We start from the raw sequence: 25,777 nt of genomic DNA, 5'->3' as shown, positions 1-25,777 counted from the left end.
GAACTATGACCATGTTCTTAAGAAATTACTCTGGGGACAACATTTTACTAGAACTTTTTTTGTACCTATTTCTACCTAATATCTTATTAAACATTACGTGGATAACAAATTATTGAATTAAAAGAGAAAATGACCTCTGAAGTATAATGAATAAAGCATCTTTTCAAACTCAAGCTTGAATGATTAAAATTTCTTCCTCATTTTTACCCTTCAAAATAAGCCTTTTCTTCAACAGCCTTCATCTATTCTTCCGTTTCTGAATTTTCTCCATAGACTCCCATATCTCCTCAGTGTCTGTGAGTTGACAGTATAATTCTAGCTAATTTATGGGTCTGGTGCAGGAATAAAATTTTGATAAATGAAATGTGTTCCTGGGTTTGTCTTTGGATTTTATAGTCTTGTACTGTGAAATATTTAAAATATTTGAAGATTTCTGTAGGAAATCTTTTGAAATTTAGCACTAATAATTTAAACATTTCATAGATGCCTATAATTTTCTTCCTCATTAGAGTTTTGTTTTGTTTTTTAAACTGGCCCTTTCTCATAAGTAGTAGAAAGAGGGTATCCCAAAAAAACATTTCTGTAGATGAGATGTCACATTTACTTTTTTTTCTGGTGGTGGTAAAATCACTCGTGTTGGCCAGCTGTCTTTTGCAAACAACACAGTGTTCATTTTTATTTTTATGTTAGAATTAGGTATGCACTTTAAAACCTAGTTACAATAGGATGAAGTATAGCAGTCTACAAAAAGGATGAAACCTTTACCCTTGGCCCTTTTTAGCACTATCCATTAGTACTTTTACTTATTCTTAATCTGTCTAGTTTAAGGGATGGTTTTCTTTCATATCCTCCTGAGTGTAATGGCATAAGCAAGCCCCTGTCTTAGGCATGCAGTAAGCTGGCATTGTCTAGTATTTCTTGTGAGGCAATCTTTAATAAAAATTGGAATCTCAGGAAAAACACATGATACTGGGTAATAAGAGAAATCTGTACTTATATATTTGTTCATGGTGCACCCATGTTTCCTAACAAATACAGTTTCATGAATTATAAACTAACTTACACTCTTTCTCAAGGAAAGAGTGAACTTATAAACACAGGAATACTTCAGCTTTGTCTCTCTGTCTGGCAGTCATGATGCTTTTACCTTGCTTCTAGACTGTTACGTCTGTTTGTGCATTTCTTGTTTTTCAGTCCACCACAGTTCAGTGATGTTTAATTCAGCAGACACTAGCTGTATGTGGTTGTTTAAATTTTAATTAATTAAAATTAAGTAGAAGTATAAATTCAGTTCTTCATTCACATATACATTACAAGTACACGATAGCTACATGTAGCTAGTGGCTACTGTGTTAGTGTAGATAAAGAACATATCCATTGTGGCAGGAATTTCCATTAGACTGTACTTACCTGCAATGATTTTATACCGGCATTTTAATGAAACTTACATGGGCAGTAATCTTTTTGTGTGTGGGGGGGTTAGTGGCGGGGAACAGAGTCTTACTCTGTCGCCCAGACTGGAATGCAGTGGCACAATCTTGGCTCACTACAACCTCTGCCTTCTGGGTTCAAGCGATTCTCCTGCCTCAGCCTCCTGAGTAGCTGGGATTACAGGCGCACGCCACCACACCCGGCTAATTTTTGTAATTTTAGTAGAAACGGGGTTTCACCATGTTGTTCAGGCTGGTCTCGAACTCCTGACCTTGTGATTGGTCCGCCTTGGCCTCCCAAAGTGCTGGGATTACAGACGTGAGCCACTGTACCCGGCCACATTGGCAGTAATCTTCTAATTAGCAGCATGAGATTTGGAGTTGGGAAGATCTGAATTTAGATTCCGGGTCTGCCATTTATTAGCAATGTGACCTTGAACAAATACCATAAGCTGTCTAGACCTTACTTAGTGCAGTACATATGTATATAAAGTAGGAATAACAACACCTCAAATTGTGTGGTAACATTATATAGTTGGCCTTCCATACCCATGAGTTCTGCATCGAATCAAAAATAATAGGGAAAAAAATCAATAAAAAACAATGAAAACTAATACAAATAAAAATATAGCATAAAAACTGTTTACATTGTATTAGATATTGCGAGTAATGAGTAATCCAGAGGTGACTTAAAGTATATAGAAGGATGTGCATAGATTACATTCAAATACTCTGCCATTTTATATTAGGGACTTGAGCATCTGTGGAGTTTGGTTTCTAAGGGGGGGTGGGCATGGGGAAATGGGACCAGTTCCCAGTGGATACTGAGGGACCACTGTGGAGTGTCTGGAGATCCCATTAGGTATTCATTAAATGCGTTTGGTTTAACATATTTCTTCTTTGTAATGTTGGACCTTGCCAGGAAGTCTTGAAATTCTCCTCTTGTGGCTTCTGTGACCCTTTCTCCTATTGCTAGTTATTAATCTACCTCTCTGACCACTTTTAGTCTGTTTCCAGCATTTGATCTGAGTTTAGTCCAAGACTCTCTCAACTATGATTGTATAACTTGCCCATTTAAAATTCTGGCATTATAAAGACTAAAATCTTTAACATAGCTCATAAGACTCCACAAATTCTACATCTGCTTACTTCTGTCTCTTCCAGCATGTTCCTGCTTTGTTTTCTACACCCTAGCCACTTGGCCTTGTGTCATTTACCGAGGATCATTTGCTTTATTCCACCATCCAAACCTTTGCATATGCTACTGAAATGCCTCAAAACTCCCTCAGTTAAGTGGGAGCCACAAACTCCCAGAGCAGATCAGGTCATGTTCTATGTTATACTCTTTTAGTACCTTTTAAGTTTCCTTTGTAGCACATAATTGATTAGTTTTGAGGTGTTTGGTCGCTTTCTGTCTCCCCATGATTTAATGTGAACTCTATGAGTATGGGCATCTTGTCTGTCTTGTTTTACATCTGTTAAAAGGAGAAAATCAGACAGAGTCCCACTCTGTCACCCAGGCTGGAGTACAGTGGCATGATCTTGGCTCACTGCAACCTCTGCCTCTGCCTCCCGAGTAGTTGGTATTAAAGGCGCCCACCACCACGCCTGGGCAATTTCTTTATTTTTAGTAGAGATGAGGTTTCATCATCTTGGCCAGGCTAGTCTTGAACTCCTGACCTTGTGATCCACCCACGTTGGTCTCCCAAAGACTATAGGCATGAGCCCAGCCCCCCCGGAAAAAAATCTTTATACAAGTTCAATTTAGCAGAATTTGAGAAAGAAAAATTGGCGTATGGGATGACTCTCAGAATCAGAACTGATCTAAGAACTTCATCCAGCAACATGGTCAAGTAGTATTTATGGATAGAAAACAGAAGTCAAGTATGAGACAGAAGTGATGTACAGAGCTTAATTGGTTACAGGTCATTTGCCTTATTTGAATCTTTGGTTGCCTACGATTGACTGACTCTCAGCTGTCGTAATTGACTGAGACTCACCTGTGTTATAAAATTACAGATGCTGCTTGACTTATGTTGGGGTTACATCCTCATAAACCCATTGTAAGTTGAAAATGCATTGAATACACCTAATGTACACCTTAGCTTAGAACACTTGCATTAACCTACAGTTGGCAAAATAGATAACACAAAGCCTATTTTATATACTCATGTAATGATTATTTATATATTCATGTAATTTATTGAATACTGTACTGAAAGTGAAAAACTGAATGGTTGTATGGGTACCATCCTAAAGTTGAAAGTCGTTAAGTGAAACCACTTTAAGTTAGGGACCATCTGTGTACTCTTAGGTTTTCAGTTGGTTTACTGAGCCAGGATGTAGCTATGTAAGGACTCAAGTACAGAGGCATCCGCAGGCCAAATTTAGGCTAATTTAACAACTTTTATATACCACTGCTGCTGGCATAGGAACCTACATATTATAAAAATTCAGTAAATATTTGTTGAGTAAATGCACACATTCCTCTCCGCCCACCCCAAAGTTTCATATATTTCCTGTGTACTGATGATTCATTCATATATTTTAGCCCACATCATTCTGTTCTCCAGTCCATAGTTCTGCTTACTGGATACTATCTAAATAAGGATGTTTCTAAGACACCTCAAACTCAATGAAATATAACCAAAATCACATTCATTTATCTTCTTCATATTGATGTTTCATTAGTCTTTATTATTTTTTTCTTAATGGAAACAGTATCTATCCATGCACTTTTACCTGGAAACCTTGTACAGTCATACTTTTTCATCTCTTCACTACTAAGTCTTGGCAGTTATCAGTTGCACTTCATATACTGTTTGTTTCTGTAACACAGATTGACTTATATTCTATCAGTAAACAGGGAAACATAATATTCCCAGTGTATTAATGCCTTATGCCACCAAGTGGTGGTAGATAAATTCAGAAAATACTAACACAGCTGAAAGCAGCAAGCTACAGAATATGGTACTGTATGCTGTCCATTTAGTCCACATTTTTCCTCTTGACTCATATTGGCTATTTATCTGTGTTGGAACAATTTACTGCACAATTCTCCTAGATCTTTATACATTTTTTCCTTGTTTTATTAACTTTGCTTCAAATGCCCCTTACACCTTTTTCTGTTACTTTCATCTTTACCTTTAAAAAGTCTTTTATTATGTTTATTATTCAGCCCATCTTTATGTTAATACTTTTAATAGGATTTTGTTGTTGTTAGTACTGTGGTTACAAAGTTGGATAGGTTTTAAGTGTCTGTTCTGGACTGAATTTTCCTTAAGCCATGTTATTTTTAATGGGTGGTTTTAAGAACATGAGGTTTTTTCAGGAACATAAATACCATGTTATATAGCAAACATGTCTTTTCATTTAGATCCCCCAGTGCCTCTTGAATCAGCTGCTGCGTCATCCCTATTGCCACTGACATTGTCGTGCTTCCATTTGTTTCTCACTTGGGCTATTTTGATAGCCCACTTAATACTTTTTTCTTTTTACCTGTAGTTTCTTCTTCATTCTGCCTTACATATTGGCATGAGAGTTTTTCTTTGGATGTAGAAATTTTGTGTCAGTGCTTTCATTTAAAAGTCAGGGCTACATCTTCCAGAATTAAACATCTAAACTGTTTTGCTTGACACTCATGCTCTGACCCTTATTTCTAGCCATCCTTATCCTGTAATTAGTTCAAACTGTAGCTTTCTCAAATGCCTCATCCTTTTTCACTTGTTGGTGCCTTTGTACTCTTTCTTCTGTCTGAGTGTCCCTCCTCTTTCTCTGTCTGGCAAACATCAAGATCCACAGTGGCATTCTGTGAAAATATTCCCAACTCTCCCAAGCAGTTAATGGCCATTTGTAAGTAACGTTCACTGTCGTTCATTCCATGTTTCATTATATTTGATTGCCTGCCCTCCTAAGCTGTCGGCTCCTTGAGGGCAGTGGATGCATTTTTTTCATCTTTGTAAGTGTAGTCCCTGTTGTGGTATCTGTCACCTAATGCAGAGGTGCAATGGAGCTAAGTTATATTTATTGTCTAGGACTAGGAAGACCTTTGCAAGTCCTATAGATAAATGTTTAGAAAACCCCCAGTGCGTTAGGCACAAATGGGAGAGCTACCAGAAAGGAAACTGCTATTGATTTAAAGAGAGCTGCTTTTATGCTTCAGAATTCTTGTTACATATCTGAGTAGAGACTTAGGTGTCAGGGTGTTACTTTCATTCGTAAAGGGTAAGTAAGCATTTTCGTAAATAAAGGAAACTCAAAATTTATGAACAGTGGTTACCTAAGCCAATTTATCATAACCTTTTTTTGTTGTTCTGGAGATTCTAGAACAGTTAATAAAGTGTTTGTGCAAGTCTACATCTTTGATATCCTTCATTTAGCAAACATTTAATATTCACTTACTGGGTATATCAAACTTAATTTTACTTAAAGATGAATGAAAAAAAGATATAGCCCCAGAAACTTAGCATGGATTGAGTCAGGTTTGTGGAGAAAAATATTACAGTAAGTGCTTCAGTAGCTATTAGAAAGCACTAGATTTCTTCTGGCTACTCTGCTTGTCCTGTTTGAACTTAACATGTAGCAGCTGTTTGGGCATTTTATTATTCATTCTGATCACATTGCTCATGGAATTGTATAATGTCAAGTAATTGTTCAGTGCTGAAAGAATACTATAATTTTGTTGTTGATTACATTGCTTTTCAGTAAATTTAATTGATATGAAAAGTAATGTGGTATGGTAGAGCAAGATTGGGATGTGGATTTAGAAGGCCTGTTTGGGAGTACTCTAAATTTAAAAAAAAAGTTACATTTGTAAAATGACCACAAGATTGCCTGATTCACAGTTCTTGTGAGCATTGGTGTAGGTAATTAAGATGTTTGATAAATTGTAAAATTCTGTTTACATTTTTTAAAGAATCAGTTGTATTACTGGAAACCAGTATGTAGTATTCTTGGCAGGTCTAGGTTTCATAATTCCAATTTCTGTGCAGCCCATTGTCAGAAATGTACTGATTAACAAAGTGGAGAATGTATCGGTATTTTTGGCTACAAGTAACAATACCTAACTAAAAGTGACTTTCATAAGCAACTTGTTATTTCACAGAATGAGAAGCTCAGAGCCAGAGAGTTACAGGGTTGGTTCAGCAGTTCAGTTTCATCAAGGACATAAGCCCTGCTTACTTTAAAGCTCCTTTGCATGTCAGCAGAGGGCTGCCCCAATTTTAGACACCATCATCTGGCCAAGGAAGAGCAGGGACTGCTTCCTTAATATTTATTAGGGAGCAAAACTTTCTAAAAAGTCTCATAGAAGGTTTTTCATTAGGTTTCATTGTATTCTCAGTGGCTTTTCCGTACAAGAAAAAGGCCACATTTGTTACTCTGGCATTTAAGTTTTTATAACGTGGCCCTAGGTTATCTTCCATCACCAGAGTCTAGGCCTTATGATAGTAAAAACAACCTCATCAGTATTTTATTAGGTACTCTGAATAAGGTCCCAGATTACTGATAGGATTGTGAATAGTAAAACTGTATCTGGCCTCTGATGTTATACTGACCTCTACCCTTACCAGTACATAGCTATCCCCTCATGTTGTCATTCTCCTCACTGGAATAATTGAATTGGCTAGTTTACCATAACCAAAATTCTGCTTCCTCTCTGAAGGTTATATCTCCCCTGAAGCTCTATCAAGTGAAGCATAGCTGTCCATTTTAGGTTAGGGGTAATTAAGAGTTGCTGGCATTGATTTAGACCATCAGTTGGAAAACTCGTTCTGCAAAGGACCAGATAATAAATATTTTAGGCTTGCGAGCCAAACAGTCTGTTGCAGCATTTCAACTCTGCCATTGTAGCGTGAAGCAGCTATAGACAATACATAAACGAATGAGCATGGTAGCGTGTCAGTAAAACTTTGCAAATGCAGGTGACGGGTAGTTTCTTAATATATAGTACCAAAACTACAGGCAATGAAAGAAACAAGATAAATTGTACATTACCAAAATTAACAAATCTAAGCTTCAAAGGACAGAAAATATAAAGACAATTCACAGAAAGGGTGAGTTTCTCAAAATATATCTGATAAGAAACTTCTGTCTAGGATATATAAATAATTCTTATAACTCAGCAATAGAAAGACAAATAATTTAAAAATGGACAAAGGATCTGAGTAGATATTTCTCCAGAGAAGATATGCAAATGTCAGTAGTGCATGAAAAGATCCTCAACATCATTAGTCATTAGAGAATTGCAAATCAAAATGTCAATGAGATAACACTTCACACCCACTAGGATGGTTATAATAAAAAAGACTGATAAGTATTGTTAAGGATGTGGAGAAATTGGAATCCTCATACATTGCTGGTGGGAATGTAAATGTTTATAACTGCATTAGAAAATAATTCTCAAAATGTTAAACATAGAGTTACCATATGACCTAGTAATTCCATTCCTAGGTATATAAAAGAAATGAAACATGTGAAATGAAGTGAAAAACTTGGACATGCATGTTGATAATAACGTTATTCATAATAGCCAAAAATGGAAACAGTCCAGATGTTTATTAACTGATGAATAGATAAATATGGTATGTCCATATGAATGAAATGTTCGCCAGTAAAAAGAAGTGTGTTAATACTTGTTACAACACATTAGATTAACCTTGAAGATACAAAGTAGCCAGTCATAAAGAATCATTTATTGTACAATTCCATTTGTATTTAATATTCAGAATAGGCAAATATGTAGAGCCAGAAAGTAGATTTCTGATTACTTAGGGCTAGGCTGAGAGGGAGTTGGGGAGTGACTGCCAGTAGATGCAGACTTTTTGGGGTAATAAATATGCTCTAAATTTGATTGTGGTGATGGTTGCACAATAATAAGAGTGTACTAAAACCGTTGAGTTGTATACTTTAGATGGATGGTTTGTATAGTATATAAATTATATCTCAATAAAGCTGTAATAAAAACAAAACAAGTGGTAGGCTTATTGACCTGGGGCCATAGCTTGCTGACCCATAATAGATTCTTCATTTTTCCTGCTAAGCCATTTATTTATCTGTTCTCATTGCTGTCTAAAATCTGTCCCATTACTCAATTTTTCATTCAAACTTTAAGTACTTGTCTCACACTTTCCCTCTGTGTTCCACTATCACTTTTCATCTTTATGGACATTTCAGCTTGAGTGTTTGTTGACCACCTCCATTTTACTAACCTTTAGTTTTCTCTCTACTTGAGCTATTTCCTGTGGCCATAGTCAATATGGTGTCTTACCATCATCTGACCTGTCCCGTTGCTGGGACTTTATTTCCTATTTTGAGATTACTTTCTCAATTATAATTATTGAAAATGCCATACATACAAGATTTTCTGGTTTTTGAGGAGGTTATTGTATATGTTTTTAAATTAGAAAGTAGTACCAAATTATTATTGCTACCTGCAATAAGTTGTTGGAAACTTTCCATGTAATAGTATTTCACATTTTTCATCCATTTATTCCTCTTCTCAGCTGTCTTCACCTATCTCATACCCTCTCACTGTCATGTTTCTGTGATTGTGACTGCTGTTTTAGATATATGGAAGACATTTAAAATTGCTATGCCAAGTGTGAGTTGGCAGTAACAAGCCACTTGAATTTAAGTGTTCTAAGATGAGAAGAAAATGGCTGTAATAACTTCTTGCTCCTCTTGTATAATACAGAAAGGCTATGGCTTCATGATATGTTGGTAAGAATGTTACGGGATTTATATTAGCTTGAGTTCAAATTTGGTCTCTACCACTACCAGCTGCGTGACCTTGTGCAAGCTGCTTAAGCTTTTTGATACCTCTGTTTACCCAGGGGATTGTTTGGAGGATAAATGAGATAATGTATGTAAAGTCTCTGATAGAATGCTCAGCATGTAAATGTTACTTCACAGTTTTTGTATTGAGTAAATGTTAACTTCCCTTTTTTCCATTCATATTTATAGTCACAGAGTTAACTTTTAAGGATTACTTTCTACATCCATTAGTTTCTACCTAAAAAAGTCTTTGAAACTTGAGAAAGCAACTTAGTTTGAAAGAAGTCATTGAAATTTCAATTAGTTTATCCGAGGTAACTGAGGGATTTTAGAACTTAAAGAATAGTAGAAAAGAAATTACATGCTTAGAAGAAAACCAGAAGAAAAAAGTTAACAGATTTTTTTTGTTTATAGACTTAAAAAAAAAAATCTCTGCTTTAATAAAGCATTTGCCATGTATTTATTGCTATTTGGAAAGTATACCGTTGGGAGTAAGGTGCTAATCTTGAATATTTGGATTTATTAATTGATTGCTTATAGTGCACTAAGCAGTTTGTAAAATATTATTCTTACCTTTTTGGACAAAGTAGTCCAAAAATTTGAGAATTTACCTAAATGTTGGGAGTCTCTTTCCTAGAAAAATTGAGGGTTGGCATGCAGAGGAAGATTGATGTGCAAGTGGACTATATCTAAAGCTTATGCACCAGTTGTTCTGAAGTCAATATGTTTTCCCAAAGAAATAAAAGGGATTTACTTAATAAGTACTTAAAAAGCATATTTAATGATAATTCAAAAATATTTATTGTTTTCTCTGTATCATGATCTGAAGAGTAAACAGAACACCCAAGTGCTTTGCTATATGGAGCTTGCAATGTAGTGGTAAGGTAATGAGAAACTGATGCCATGTGTGGAAACATCTCTTTGCATTTAATTTAGGTCTTCTTTTTCTATAAGAGAGAGACTCAGAATAATGTGGTCTGCTTTTGTGTGTTCAGTAAATAAGAAAGTACTTGTGATTTTATATTATAGTAGATCAGCAGTTCCTTTTGAAAACCTCACTTCTTAAGGTCATTTTAAAGATAGTTTGCAGGGCTAAAGTTGGTAATTTGTCTAGCAACCTACATAGCTTGTAGTTGTTATAGAAAAAAATTAAACTTACACCTTGCTTTTAGTATGATTTATAGTAAGTCTGAACCTACCAAAAAATTGGAAATAATTTTTGTTTGTCCCTTTTGCTACTCTTAACCCTTTCCTACTTAAGCATTTTTCTATTTGATTTCCAGAATGTTGCTAGAGTATGAATTCTTGTAGTAAAATATGTATATGTATATTTATAACAGAATATACATCCTTATAAGAAAGCATTATAGAATAATATAGACTATGACAGAGCCATAGTTGAATACTAAAACTTTTAGAATAGAGGCCAAGCGAGGCTCATGCCTGTAATCCCAGCACTTTGGGAGGTCAAGATGGGTGGGTCACCTGAGGTCAGGAGTTCGAGACCAGCCTGGCCAACATGGTGAAATCTCGTCTCTACTGAAAATACAAAAATTATCCAGGTGTGGTGGTACCTGCCTGTGATTCTAGCTACTTGGGAGACTGAGGCAGGAGAATCACTTGAGCCTGGGAGACAGAGGTTGTAGTAAGCCAAGATCGTGCCACTGCACTGCACCTGGGTGACAGAGTGAGACTCTGTCTCAAAAAACAACAAATTTTTTTAAAAGAACCATATTTAACTGGTTCTCTTCCTTTAATTAATTGCTTTGTCTTTAGTGAATTTCTCTTTTTTAATTCTTTAAATGTGATATTCTACTTGTTTTGATGCATTGTCCATTTTTTATTAACTTTTCCTTGGATGAGAAAGGTTACCATTTCTCTGTATGCTGATAATTTCCAAAGTTGTATCTCTAGCCATGATCTTTCCCTTGAATGCAGATTCTCTGACTACTTGCTGGATATGTCTACCTGGATATCTGTAGACCCCTACAATTTCAAAATTGTATGTTTGGGGGAGGGGGCTAAAATTCTGCAATTTTTATACTTTGATTATACCTAGCATATTGTATTGCACATGAGCATTTTCCACTTTCCTTCTCATTAATAGTTTCATAGAAGGGTACAAATAGTAGGCTCTTGTCCTCTTTGCATGTACAAAAAATACTTCAGAATATCCATAAAACAATATAAACAGATACAGATTTATATATTAAAAGTTCTATTTAGGCAGCTCAGTAAAAGGCTAATCGTGTTAGAGATTAATTGTAGTGTGAAATAAGAAGTAAATAAATTAGACTACATTACAATTAAGGACTTCTCTTCATCAAAAGATACTATTAACCATTATCCACTAAAAGGATATAGAGGTCCTTGGAGAATAGGTGATTTCCGGACTGGGGCAGGGAAAGTACAGTGTGTGCTTGGAACATCTTGTGCCAGAAGTTACTTCTCTGGAAGTGCTCAGAGAATGATGTGGATATGTCAAAAGGACTCAGGGACCAGCCTGAATAGGAGGGACTACCACTGGCCCTATGTGGAATAATTTAGGCATCAAATTAGATAATACTGATAAATGATTATAACCCATTGACAGAAAATCCATGAATCTACACTAAAATATGTAAATATACACATTCAGAAATGGAGAAGAAAGAAAAACCACTTTATAGGAGGAAGTCAAGTCATAAATGTTGAAAGAATGTTGGAATTAGAAAGTTAAAATATGGCAGTTACTTGATACTTGAGTTACTTATTGTTCTATAACTATTCCAAAGTGTAATGGCTTAAAATGACACACATTTGTTATTTCACAGTACATAACGGGCTTAGCTGGGTCCTCTGCTTCATGGTCTCACAAAGCTGACATCAAGGATTTGGCACTGGGTCTGCAGTCTAATCCAGAGGTTTGACTGGGGGATGGATCCACTTTTACACTGACTTATTGGTGGTTAGCAGCATTCAGTTCCTCATGGACTGTTGGCTGGAGGCCATCCTCAGTTTCTTGCTTAATAAACTTCATCAAAGTATGCAAACTGAGAAAGCAATAGAAACTATTAACAAAATAGAAAGCACAGTCTTCTATAACCTAATCACAGAAGTATCATCCCCTTTGTTATTGTCTTACTCTGTTGGTTGAAAGCAGGTTGCACAGGGAGGGGGGATTACACAAGGCCATGAACACCAGAAGGTAGTGTTCATCCTAGATGCTGCCTATCACGGCAGACATCATTAATATAATTGACTCAGGCAAAAATCATCAGTGGATGTTAAAATCATGGGTAGAGTTGAGGAGTAACTTGGATATTTACATAGTCTGAAAATATCTTCTCACAATATACTAAATTCAAAAGGGGAAATAAAACTTTATAGTACAGAAACTCAGCAGACACAACTAAGTAATCAAAGGTAACATTACCAGTAATGAGAAGAATCAGCATTATCTGCCCTTTGATAGTTGGGGAGAACACATTATCACTCCTCTGGTCTTCTACAAAGAAGTGTATAATCTGTATCTGTATCTAAATAAGAGGAAGCATCAGGCATACCTGCTGAGGGGCAGTTTATAAGGTAATTGGCTAGTACTCTTCAAGTGTCAGCTATGAAAGACATACAGAATGAAAGCCTTGTCATAATTTAAAGAGAGACATGGCAATTGTTTTTGTTTTTGCTATAAAGAATACTATGGGACTTTTTTCGGGGGCGGGGGAAGACAGTCTCAGCTCTGTCACCCAAGCTAAAGTGCAGTGGTGTGATCTCAGCTCACTGCAACCTCTGCCTCATGGGTTCAAGCGATTCTCATGCCTTAGCCACCCGAGTAGCTGGGATTACAGGCGTGTGCCACCATAGCTGGCTAATTTTTGTATTATCAATACAAAATTTAACGGGGTTTGCCATGTTGGCCAGGATGGTCTTGAACTCCTGGCCTTAAGCAGTCCTCCTCCCTTAGACTCCTGAAGTGCTGAAATTACAGGCATGAGCCACCGGGCCTGGCCAGGATATCTTTTTGATATGTGTTACAGGATAATATAGAATATTATTATAGAAATATAATAGAGGCTAAGTGTGATGGCTCACGCCTGTAATCCCAGCACTTTGGCAGGCTGAGGTGGGGGGGATCATCCAAGGTCAGGTGTTTGAGACCAGCTGGGTCAGCATGGTGAATCCCTGTCTCTACTAAAAATACAAAAATTAGCTGGATATGGTGGTGCATGTCTGTAATCCCAGCTACTCAAGAGGCTGAGACAGGAGAATTGCTTGAACCTGGGAGGTGGAGGTTGCAGTGAGCCAAGATCGCACCGCTGTACTCCAGCCTGGGTGACAGAGCAAGACTCTGTCTCAAAACAAAACAACAAAAAAAGAGAACTGTAATAGAATATTAGGACAAATAGAGTAGTTGCATAGTCTACTGGTTCTGTTGCTGTATGTGTTTTCTTTTTCTTTGATAAATTTCTCTTTCAGTTCTTTACACGTTGATATTCCCTAATGGCAAAATGTAAATAAGATTTTTTTGTTGTTGTTGCCCAGACTGGAGTGCAGTAGTGCGATTTTGGCTCACTGCAACCTCTGCCCCCCAGGTTCAAGCCTCAGTTTCCTAAGTGGCTGGGATTATATGCCCGGCTAATTTTTCTTTCTTTCTTTTTTTTTTTTTTTGTTTTGTTTTTAGTAGATACGGGGTTTTGCCATGTTGTCCAGGCTGGTCTTGAACTCCTGACCTCAGGTAATCCACCTGCCTCAGCCTCCCAAAGTGCTGAGATTACAGGTGTGAGCCACTGCGCCCGGCCAAATAAGATCTTAAGATTAGATTGGCAGTTTTCAGAGTGGTTCATGGATACTTGGGGATCCCCAATACACTTTCTAGGGAGCACACGAGGGGAAAACTATTTTCATAGTAATAGTAAAACAGTTTTTGTTTTTACTGTGTTTTTATTTCTATTGATGGTTCAAAAGCAATCATTAGTAAAACTTGCTGGTACCTGAGCATGAATCAAAACAAACACCATACTTTACTAGAAGTTATATTCTTCATTGCTGTGTACTTGTGGTTTTAAAAAAAACACCAGTTTTGCTTAAGAATATCACTGATAAAGCGGTATTTTATTAAATCTCAACCATTAATTACACAAATTTTAATATTCTCTATGATGAAATGATAAAACTATAAAGCACTACTTGTACATATGAAATTGTAATAGTAGTTTTGAGGAAAAACAAGCACTTGTGTGATTTGTAAGCTGAACTAGCTGCTTTTTTTCATAGAATACCAAAACTACTAGAGAGAACAACTAATACAATCTATTATTCACACTGGAGTATTTGGCACACATTTTCTCAAAAATGAACAAGCCTCAGAGAAAACAACTGACATATATGAAACAAGAAAAAAATAGGAAACCTTAGCAAAGAAATAGAAGACATATAGAAAGACCAAAACCTAAAATGCAATAAAAAAAAAGACCAAATCGTAATTTTAGAACTGAAAAATATAATAACCAATACAGTAGCCCAGTGAGTAGGCTTAACAGCAAATAGAGCAGACTGAGGAAAGATCAGTGAACTAGCAAGTAGAAGTAGTTACCCAGTCTGAACAACAGAAAACAGACTGAAAAAAAAAAAATCAAAGTCAAACTTATAAAAAGAAGATAAGTCTTTAAATCAGCACGAGAGAAATGACACTTCATGTAGATGGGAAAAACAGTTCAAATGACATCCTCATGTCAGTGTAAATGCAGAAATCCTTAAAACATTAACAAATAGAGTTAAATAATACTTCAAAAGAATTATACACCATAATCAGTTATGATGGTTTTATGAGTGTAAGGCTGGTTCACTATTTGAAACTTAGTATAATCATATTAACAGGCTAAAGAATAAAACCCAAGACAAAACAAAAACTTGGAAAAATATAGAGGGAAATGTTCTCAGTTGGATAAAGAACATCTGTGAAAGTCTATAGCTGACATTATACTTAATGGCAAAAGACTGAGTACTTTCTCTGTAAGATCTGTAACAAAGCAAGGATTTCTGCCCTTTTCAGATAGTACTGAAAGTTCTAGCCATTGCAGTAAGGCAGGAAAATAATATAAAGGCATACAAATTGGAAAGAAAAATGTATCCTATTTGCAGACGTTATGACTATCTACATAGAAAATTTTTAAGAAATCTACAAAAATATAACATAGTACTAATTAATAAATAAGTTCAATAAAGTTGTGCACAGTAAAAGATAAACACAAAAATTGTGGTTAACATTAGGTAGTAGAAGGAAAAACAGGAGTGGGGGTAATTTAGGTGTCATTTAGTAGGAGATACATTTTAACTGTCAAAGTAAGTAATAGAATCTTTAAAATAGTTAACATGTGCTTTCAGACATTTGCTGGATGTATTCAAGCAAGTTATAGATTGTAATTATGGCAGCATTTATCAGACTAGAAATTTTTAGTGTTTTTTTCCTCCTAAAATCATTAAAGAAGTTTGGATCTGTCATTGATATCATTGGTTTTTATTTCCTGTTTCTGTTATTTGATCTTTTCACTCCCTGTTGGCGACATTCATGCATCTATGGTTTCACACCTTTTGCTTTGTATTTCTTAAGAATAAGGGAATCTGCTCTAGAACAGTTACTAAGATGATCAGTGACTTTACCCTAGAAAAAATTAATTCATTATAATCACATTAATTGGGCAGTCGTCGAGCTGTCTTTCAGCAGGTAGAGTCATTTGGATTGATTCCTAAAATAACTTATTTTTCAGGTTCATGTTATTCAACATTTAAAAAATATTCTATTACGATTGTTAGTTTTGGGATCAAATCAGTAGGAATCAGGAAAATATTATCTAAAGAAATTTTCTGGCAAAGAAATGAAAAAAACTTGGATCTCTTTGGTTTAGAGTTACTTTGATCTTAAAGTGACAAAGTTTGAGAGAATAAAAATACATTTTACAGATATATTCTGTAAAGCTTTGAATATTTCAAAGGATATGCAGGCAGAATATTTAGACATTTATCTTTATCTAGTAGACTTTAAGAGATGACAACATTTCCTTGTTTGGTTATAGACTCTTTGTGAACTGTAAATATTACTTCAGTATTAGAGTACTGTTTGCTTATTTAAAATGTATACAGATCCAAGTGTTTAATACTCATTATGAAAAGTGAGCATCAAAATAAAAGAGAAAATCTAAAGTGCTTTAATAACTGGACTTTTAAGAATTCAGGTCTTCTAATGCCCTTACTAAACCTTGTACTTTAACACATTGATGCTTAAATGGGACTTAAACTGTTCCAGACTTTTACCATGCACCTAATCAAATTCTTCCCTTTAAAGTAAATTTAGGACAATGTTAAATCTGACGAAGGATATCAAAAGGTAATAAGACAGTTGGTACCTTCATGGAGTTTAAAATCAGGGAAGGAGACTAAGGGATGAATTATAAATGTCAAGATTACTATAATTGTAAATAGTTTTTTGTTTCTCATGATTCTGTAAGATTAATCTGGAAAATATTACTTGCTATGGACATGTTACCTTGAAATGTGTATGTGTCTTATAAAGATAAATCCATAGAGTTTTTGAATTTTGAATAATATGACAGGTGTGAAACTTTATTATTTTAAAGAAAGTGAGATGGTTTCTTAACTGGAGACTTAAATTATGTATTAAGCAATTGCGTTATACTTGGGACTAAAGCCCTTAATATGTTGAGTTTTAAAAATTAGCTTTATTGAGGAGGTACAACTTACCTATAATAAAAACTAACTAGTTTTAAGTGTACAGTTAATGTGCCTTGATAAATGTATATAGCTGTATGGTCACCATAGTCAAGATATAGAATAGGTCTGTCACCCTAAAATGTTACCTGGTACCCTTTTACATTCACTTCCTGCTCTCCCCCTCTAGCCCACAGCCCCTGAACTTTCATTTACTATAGTCTGTTTTTTGTAGCATTTATAAATGGAACCATACAGCACATAGCTTTTTGTGCTTTCTTTCACTTAGCATATTGCTTTTGAGATTCATTTATGTTGTTGGGTGTATTAGTCTTTTACTATTCGTTTCTGAATAGTACTCCATTGTCTGGATATGACAGTTAATCTGTTCACCAGTTGAAGACATTTAGGTTGTTTCCAGATTGTTCTATCAAGAATAAAACGGAATAAAGCTGCTGTGGACATGTGAGTACACATTTTTGTGTGGACATGTTTTCATTTCTGGTTACACTTTAAGAGTGACACTCTTTTCTGAAATGGTGGTAGAATTTTGAGTTCCCACTAGCAATATATAAAATTTGCATTTGCTCTACATCTTCACCAATACTTGGTATGTCAATAGTTTTACTTTTAGCCACATACACTATGTGTCTGGATATTAGTTTTGTGTTGCTGTGTAACAAATTCCCATAAACATAGTGGTTTAAAACAGCACTCATTTATTGTTTCATAGTTCCATAGATCAGAAGCTCACCACTGCATGACTGAGTTCCCTTCAGAGTATCACAAGGCTGAAATCAAGGTGCCATCAAGACCGAGTTCTCCTCTGGAGGTTCTGGGGAAGTCTGCTTTCCAAGCTGTTCAGGTTATTGGCAGAATTTAGCTCTTCACTCTTATGGATTGAGCTCTATTTCCTTGTCCCTGTTCACTCGAAGTCACTCTCATCCCCTCCAGGCTGCCCGCATTCAATGCCATGTGGCCCCTCCACTTCCCTTGTGTTGAATTCCTCTCCTGCTTTGACTCTCACTTTCACCTTCTTAGACCACAAAGGGAAAATTGCTTTTAAAGGGCTCTTACAGGTCAGGGCCACCTGGTTAGATCTTATCCAGAGGTTGTTGACTTGGGACCTTATACATGTGGAAAATCCTTTTGCAGTAGTAACTAGATTAGTGTTTGATTTAGTAATTGGAGAAAATGTGTGTATGCAGGGAGTTCAGAATTTCAAAAGGCTATCTAAGATTCTGTCCACTACATAATAATTTAATCTGCATCTTCAGTAACATTTCATATGTCCATTTTTAAATTGTAGCCATATTTATTATGCTAGTTAGATGTATAGTAATAGCTCACTGTGGTTTTAACTTGCATTTCTCTAATGTCCAATGATGTTAAACATTTTTTCATGTGCCTGTTTGATATTAATCATATCTTTTGTTGTGAAATATCTGTTCAAGTCTTAATGTCTTTTTTTTTATTGCATATTGCTATTTAGTTGTTGTAACATCATTTGTTACAAAGTTGTTTTTTTTTTTTTTTCTGCCATTTAATTACCTGGAAACCTTTCTTGAAAATTGTGTGTGTGTGTGTGTGTGTGTGTGTTTGTTTACTTTATTCTGTTTTCATTGATCTTTGTTTTTACACCAGTACCACTCTTTTGATGACTAGCTTTATAAATTTTTTTTTTTTTTTTTTTGAGATGGAGTCTCGCTCTGGTGCCCAGGCTGGAGTGCAGTGGTGCGATCTCGGCTCACTGCAACCTCTACCTTCCAAGTTCAAGTGATTCTTCTGCCTCAGTCTCCCTGGTATCTGGGATTACAGGCACCTACTATCACGCCTCACTATTTTTGTATTCGTATTAGAGATGGGTTTCACCATGTGGGCCAGGCTGGTCTTGAACTCTTAACTTCAAGTGATCCTTCTCCCTTGGTGTCCCTGAAGTGTTAAGATTACAGGTGTGAGCCACCGTGCCTGGCTGTAGTTTTCTTTTCTTGTAATATTGTCTGATTTTGGCATCATAGTAATGCTGGCTTCATAAAATGAGTTCAGTACAGTACCTTTCCTTTCTGCTTTCGGAAAGAATTTGTGTAGGATTGGTATGTTTTTGGACTTCATCTTTTTCATGACTCTTTCTAGCATTACGAAATGTATAATTCTCAAAATGTTTACATTTAACTCTGCCATCTTGCTATTTACTTTCTTTCTAATTTTTCTCGTTAACGTTTTGTTTCTTTGTACCTGCCTGCCTTTCTTTGTATTGAGTATTCTTTCCTTCTGGTTGTATTAGTCAGGGTTCTCCAGAGAAACAACCAGTAGGAGATCCATATGTCTGGAAAGATTTACTATATGGTATTGCCTCACACGATTATGGAGGCTAAGAAGGCTCTTCCTGCTGTCTGTAAGCTAGAGACCCAGGAAAGCTGGTGCTGTAGATTGAAGGCATGAGAGCTAAAGAACGGATGGTATCAATTCTACTCTGAGTCTGAAGGCCTGAGAACCAGGAGCATTGAGGAAGGAAAAGCTTGACTTTGCAGCTCAGACAGTCGGGCAGAAAACTAATTCAGTCTTCTGCCTTTTTGTTCTATTCAGGTACTCGACAGATAGGATGTTATCCAGTCAGTGTTTTACTTAGTTCACCAGTTCAGATGCTAATCTCTTCTACAGACACGCTAGCAGATTCTGACTCAGAAATAATGTTTAGCTGGAGATCTGAGTATCCTTTGGCCTAGTTAGGTTGACACAAAATTAACCATCACAATGATACCATTTTATTTTGTCTCCTTTTAAAAGTTGTTTTAGAGTTTACAATACACATCTTTAATATACCATGCTGTACCTTCAAATAATGATACAGTATTTGACAGCAGTATCCATCCATTTTTTTCTCTGTCCTTTCGTGGCTGTTGTCATATGTTTACTTTATATACCCTGCAATACATTATTTTTGTTTTTAATAGTCATGTTTTAAAGACATTTAAAAATGAGAAAAATGTCTTTTATACTTACCATTTCTGATATTCTTCATTTCTTGGTCTAGATCCAGATTTCCATCTGGTATCATTTTTCTTCTGCCTGAAGTAATTTCTTTTGACCTTTTTTTTGGTATGTTGGAGCCTAATCTTTTTTTTCCAGTTTTTGGTTATCTGGAAAAAGCATTTGCCATAATATTTGAAAGATACTTTGCTGGATATAAAAACTGATAGTTTTTTTTTTTCTTTAACACTTTAAACAGATTCCATTGTTTCCTGTCCTTGGTGTTTCTAAGAACAAATATGCTGTAGTCATTTTGTCATATGTATGTAGTTTATCTGTTTTCCTCCCTGGTTATATTTAGGATTTTTTGTGTCACAGCAATTTGATTATTATATGTGTTTTTTCATGTTTCTTCTACTTGGAATTCATTGAACTTGGATTTGGGGATTTAAAGTTTTCATCAAATTTGGAGGATTTTGAGCCGTTATTTCTTTTTTTCTTTTCCTTTTTGTTTTTTAGATGAAGTCTCGCTCTGGTGCCCAGGCTGGAGTGCAGTGGCATGATCTCCGCTCACTGCCACCTCTGCCTCCCGGGTTCATGTGATTCTCCTGCCTCGGCCTTCCGAATAGCTGGGATTACAGGCGCACACCACCACACCTGGCTAATTTTTGTATTTTAGTAGAGATGGGGTTTTACCCTCTTGGTCAGGCTGGTCTCAAACTCCTGACCTCGTGATCCACCCACCTTGGCTTCCCAAAGTGCTGGAATTACAGCCGTGAGCCACTGTGCTGGGCTGGCCATTATTTCTTTAAACAGCATATAAAACATTTTATTGACTTGAAATTCATATAACAAAATCTTTATAAAAGTGAACAGTTCAATGACTATTTATTTACAAAGTTTCGTTTGGTTGCCCAGGGTGGACCGCAGTGATACACTTATGACTCACTGCACCCTTGACCTCCCAGGCTCAAGCCGTCATTCCACCGTACCCTCCTGAGTAGCTGAGACTATAGGTACTTGCCAGCATGCCTTGCTAATGTTTTTGTTTTTGAGGTGGAGTCTCGCTCTGCTGCTCAGGTAGAGTGCAGTGGCATGATCTCTGCTCACTGCAACCTCTACCTCTCAGGTTAAAGCGATTCTACTGCCTCAGCCTCTTGAGTAGCTGGGATTACAGGCACCTGTTAACTATGCCCAGCTAATTTTTGTAATTTTAGTAGAGACAGGTTTCACCATGTTGACCAGGCTGGTCTTGAACTCCTGACCTCAAGTGATCTGCCCGCCTCAGCCTCCCAAAGTGGTGGGATTACAGGCATGAGTCACCATGCCCAGCCTTTTTTTTGTATTTTTTGTAGAGATGGTGTTTTGCCATGTTGCGCAGGCTGGCGTTTAGTACATTTTAAATGTAGTGCAAACACCACACCTCTGTGTCATTTGAAAATACTTTCATCACCCTGAAAGGAAACCCCATAGCCAAAAATTGTTCGCCATTCCCCCCGCCAGCAACTAGCACCTACCAATCTCTGCATTTTTTTCTGTGTATTTTTTTATCAGTGTATTTCTTATAAATGGAATTATAAAATATGTGGCCTTTTGTGTCTGGCTTCTTTTACTTACCATAGTGTTTTTAAGGTTCATCCATTTTGTAGCATCCTATTATGTTTTATATTGGATGTCTTACATTGTGAATTTTATGCTGTTGTGCTAGATTTTGTTTTATTCCTTTAGAGTGTAAGAATATGTCATATACTTAAGTTACTGAGACCCAAATTTGATCTTTCTGAGACTTGCTTTCTATCTTTCTTAAGGTAAGTCCAGAACAGCCTTTAATTCATAGCCAGTATAGCCGTTCTGAGGACTGGACCCAGTTCTCTGTGTATTTAAAAGTTTCTCCACTCTGGCCCATGAGATCATGAACTATTCCTAGCTCTGTGCAAACTCCCAAAAGTTATTCAACCTGTTACTAGTTCTTTTCCTGGACTTGGGAAGTTTCCTCTCAAACTTATGCAGAGACTTGGAGGAGACTTTTATGCAGAAGATCTCCAAAGGTCTCTCATGCATCTCCCTTTTCTAAAGTATTCTTCCTCACATGTTTAACCTCCTTGGCCACCTGAATTTCATGCATCTCTGACTTTTCAATTCGGTAACATCACAGGACTGTGTTTCTGTTCTCCCTTCCTGTGCTGCAACCTGGAAACTTTCTTCAGATAGCAAGCTGGGACATAGATCCTAAGGGCTTACCTCTTTGGTTTTTTTATGTAGGTGATCACAGATAATGTCTGAAAAATGTTTTTTGATACATTTTTTCTGATTTACTGTTTTTTTATACTTGTAAAGTGGTTTGTATAGCATTTCTCCTTCATGGGCAGATGTTACTGAATTTTTAAATCAGCATTAGTATAAGGAAAGTCTATCTTGAACTTTAGGCAAATGGATTTATTTATGGACCTCATCATCAAGTGATCTTGTCAGTAACTTGGTCATGTGGTAGGATGTTTGAATTCTTCAAGCTTTCTTACATAAACTGAAAACATGTTAGCTTTAGAACTTTTTTGATATTTAGATATAATTTTATGGTTTTGTTTAGTTGAGTGGTTCTCTAAGCAGTAAATGTCAATACCTTATTAGGTGTGTCTGTCACAGTATCTATCATTATTTTAGTATTTCCCAACCCTAGACTGGAGCTATCAGCTAGAAATTCACGGTAGAACTAATTTACCTTCAGAAATGCATTTTTTTACAGTTAATTCTGATATAATAATTTACAAACTGATGTGTATTTTTTGTTTAAATGTTGTTATGCATTAGGTTCAGGGATCAATAAACTATAGCCCACAGGCCAAACCTAAATGAAACAATTACTGATAAATGTAATACTCCCAGGTGGTAGCTTAAGAAGCTGACCATGAAGGGGTAGGGAGAGAGGTCTAAAGGGGAATCTCCAAAACTCCTATTTTTACTAATGACTAAGCATGAGGGAGACTGAACGTGGAACAAAATTATGTTGGCTGTACTGACAAAATTATATTGCCATGTTTAGCTTTGGTTTCTTTTTTAAAATGAAAGGTAATCTATGAAGACATTCTTGCTGTAAAAGTTCAAGCAATACAGAATTGGAATAAAAAGCGGGAAGTGTAGGGTAGAGATGATGGTGCTGCTTGGGAAAATGACTACAGTGATAGGAGTTCTCTTAATTAAAGGACTTTACTTAGTTTTCTAAAGAGTGTTGGTTTTTATCCTGAAGGCAGTGGAGAGCTATTGAATTTTAGCAGGGATGTGATGTGGTCAGTTTGGGACAGATTGTGGTTGCAATAATGTTTTGTATATATGGATTCCAAGTTTAGGAGCGAGATGAGATATTCCTTGTTAATGGAAAAGTCCTTATGAGCCTGGCCTGGTTGGTTCTTGGGTCTTGTGGATGTTGTTTAGTTGGGAGTGATACAGATAAATAGGTGAGATAGATGGTATCATTTATAAAGAATTGATAACACTGTAAAGGTCAGTGGGCTGAAGAAACAAGGACCTAGTTTTAAAACCCTGCTTGAAACCACCGCATAACTGCTTTTTACCTGCACTTATATAAATCAGTAATGGTACTCATTAAAAAAAAAAAAAAATCTCACAGTGACAGTGTAAAATTTAGTAAATAAGATACCAGTATGCTCTTGAGAGTCTTGCAAGAAACATACTAAACTTTTTAGGTGGTGTGGAATAAGAAAAAAAAAAGCGTTAAGAAAAATTAAGACAAGCAAGTGTGTGTAAGGCAGTGAAGATAAGAATCATGGTAAGGATATTAAGATCAATTAAATAATGTACAAAATAAGCAGAAATCTGTCTCTATTAATAATATCAAGCTTTATTAATGTTTGCTTTCTTTTATCCTCACTTTAACATATATTTTATACATAAGGTGACCCAATATTAAATTAACCAGATCTGGAAAAATGCAGTTATCTGCTGTAACTTGCAAGAAAAAGACTAGTTATTGGCAACATGTCAGTTAATCGAATGTGATTAGACTTTAAGTTTACATAGGATTCAAGGTACGTTGAGTTTGAAAGCCAGATAGTCATACTAAAAAAATTTTTTAGGTTTTCAGTAGCTTCCTAAGATATATATTTAAATATTCCAATGTTAATTGTACCCTTATATTAATAGCAGTTGTATACTTACTGTAATTTAATTGCTAGGCAGGGTCAAGGTTAGATAATAGAATATAGGATGCTTGGTATTCAGTTTACCACTGAACTTTAAAAACTAAATGTAATTACTTATGTTACTTTTAATTATGTAGACCTTTTTAAAGATCTTAATGATTCTACCTCTGTGAGTCTGTTATACTACTTGTGATTTTTACTGTTTTCGATTTAGAAGTACTTTTGCCGGGTGTGGTGGCTCACGCCTGTAATCCCAGCACTTTAAGAGGCTGAAGTGGGCAGATCACCTGAGGACAGGAGTTCGAGACCAGCCTGGCCAACGTGGTGAAACTCTGTCTCTACTAAAAATATAAAAATTAGCTGAGTGTGGTGGTGCACACCTGTAATCCCAGCTACTCGGCTGAGACAGGAAAATTGCTTGAACCAAGGAGACAGAGGTTGCAGTGAGCCGAGATCATGCCCTTGAACTCTCCAGCCTGGGCAACAGAGCAAGACACCCTACCCTCCCCCGCCGAAAAAAAAATAAAAAATAAAGAAGTACTTTTGGTTCCACTGCTAATCAAATGGTGTAATCTTGCACCAGGTATTTGACCTCCCTGGACCCAGTTCCCAGAGTTGTTAAATGTAGGCATTGACCCAGGTCTGTAGTTTTCCTAGAACAGATTTTTTTCTTAAATATATTTCACATAAAATCCTAGTATAGAAAACGGATAGTTGGTTTTACTTCTTTTTAATATATAAATTAGGAGTTCAGATAAATTATATTAAATTAAGATCTATTCCTGAAATAAAATTTTGTATTAAAAGAAAAAATTGAAATGGTTTTCAAGTGGCTGGCTGTCAAGTTATACTCACCTTTCCATTAATATTTTTCTTATGTAGTTGCTCAGCATATAGGAAATTATGTTTCAATGCAGGGAAAAATGTTAACAGGTTTCTGTTTTTATCTTTTTAATAGCTCATTTTGTAGTCTCAGGAAACTCTTCAGTTAGAGTTGGCAAGGGAGTTTTTGTTCTAAGCTCTATCGAAAAATCAGTTTACCTAGCAAGACGAGTTGGAGCATTGACAGTCCCTAATATGTTAAAATTTGACATATAATGCTGGGCATGGTGGCTCATGCCTATAATCCCTTTTGGGAGGCCGAGACGGGTGGTTCACCTGAGGTCAGGAGTTTAAGACCAGCCTGGCCAACATGGTGAAACCCTGTCTCTACTAAATATACAAAAATTAGCTGGGCGTGGTGGTGGGTGCCTGTAATTCTAGCTGCTCAGGAGGCTAAGGCTGAGAATTGCTTCAACCCAGGAGGCAGAGGCTTTAGTGAGCTGAGATCGGACCACTGCACTCCAGCCTGGGTGACAGGGTGAGACTTTGTCTCAAAGGATAATAATAATAAATAAAATTTGATATATATTTAGGATTTTGAAAATATTTAAAATATATTGCAGTCAGATGTTTGCATAAATCCTAAGTGACAGAACCATAAATCAGAAGGGTTGGATTTAAGAACTCTTTCTACAGTGTTATTTGTTTTCTTACCTATTTCTAAAAAATATAAATGTAATTTATAGATCTTATTATTAGTTTATGGCTTAATTCCCTATGTTCTTTTGACTTAAAAATATTTAGTTTTAATTTTTTAAATAAATTTGTGCCTATTTTATGACTAATTATTTCTTTTTTTCCCCCCAGGGAAATGAGGCAAGTTATCCTTTGGAAATGTGCTCACACTGTAAGTCAAAT

General features: G+C 36.0%; 1 protein-coding gene across 3 annotated transcripts in view; it reads left to right on the top strand.

The window, feature by feature from the left end:
- Window positions 1-25,777, top strand: part of PPP3R1 (protein phosphatase 3 regulatory subunit B, alpha) — a 72,125-nt gene that overhangs the window by 8,565 nt on the left and 37,783 nt on the right. For 2 of the 3 annotated variants that reach the window (XM_021671059.2, XM_012475596.2), the window contains exon 2: window positions 25,727-25,766. In XM_021671059.2, coding sequence (XP_021526734.1) covers window positions 25,727-25,766 — 40 coding nt within the window. Of the gene's footprint in view, window positions 1-17,655; window positions 17,776-25,726; window positions 25,767-25,777 lie in introns of those variants that run through there. The other variant, XM_012475597.2, reaches the window with a different exon arrangement.

Source organism: Aotus nancymaae, unplaced genomic scaffold (assembly GCF_030222135.1).
Source record: "Aotus nancymaae isolate 86718 unplaced genomic scaffold, 86718_ANA_hifiasm-v0.15.2.pri h1tg000057l, whole genome shotgun sequence".
Classification (NCBI taxonomy): domain Eukaryota; kingdom Metazoa; phylum Chordata; class Mammalia; order Primates; family Aotidae; genus Aotus; species Aotus nancymaae.
This window is presented reverse-complemented; position numbering and strand designations above follow the sequence as displayed.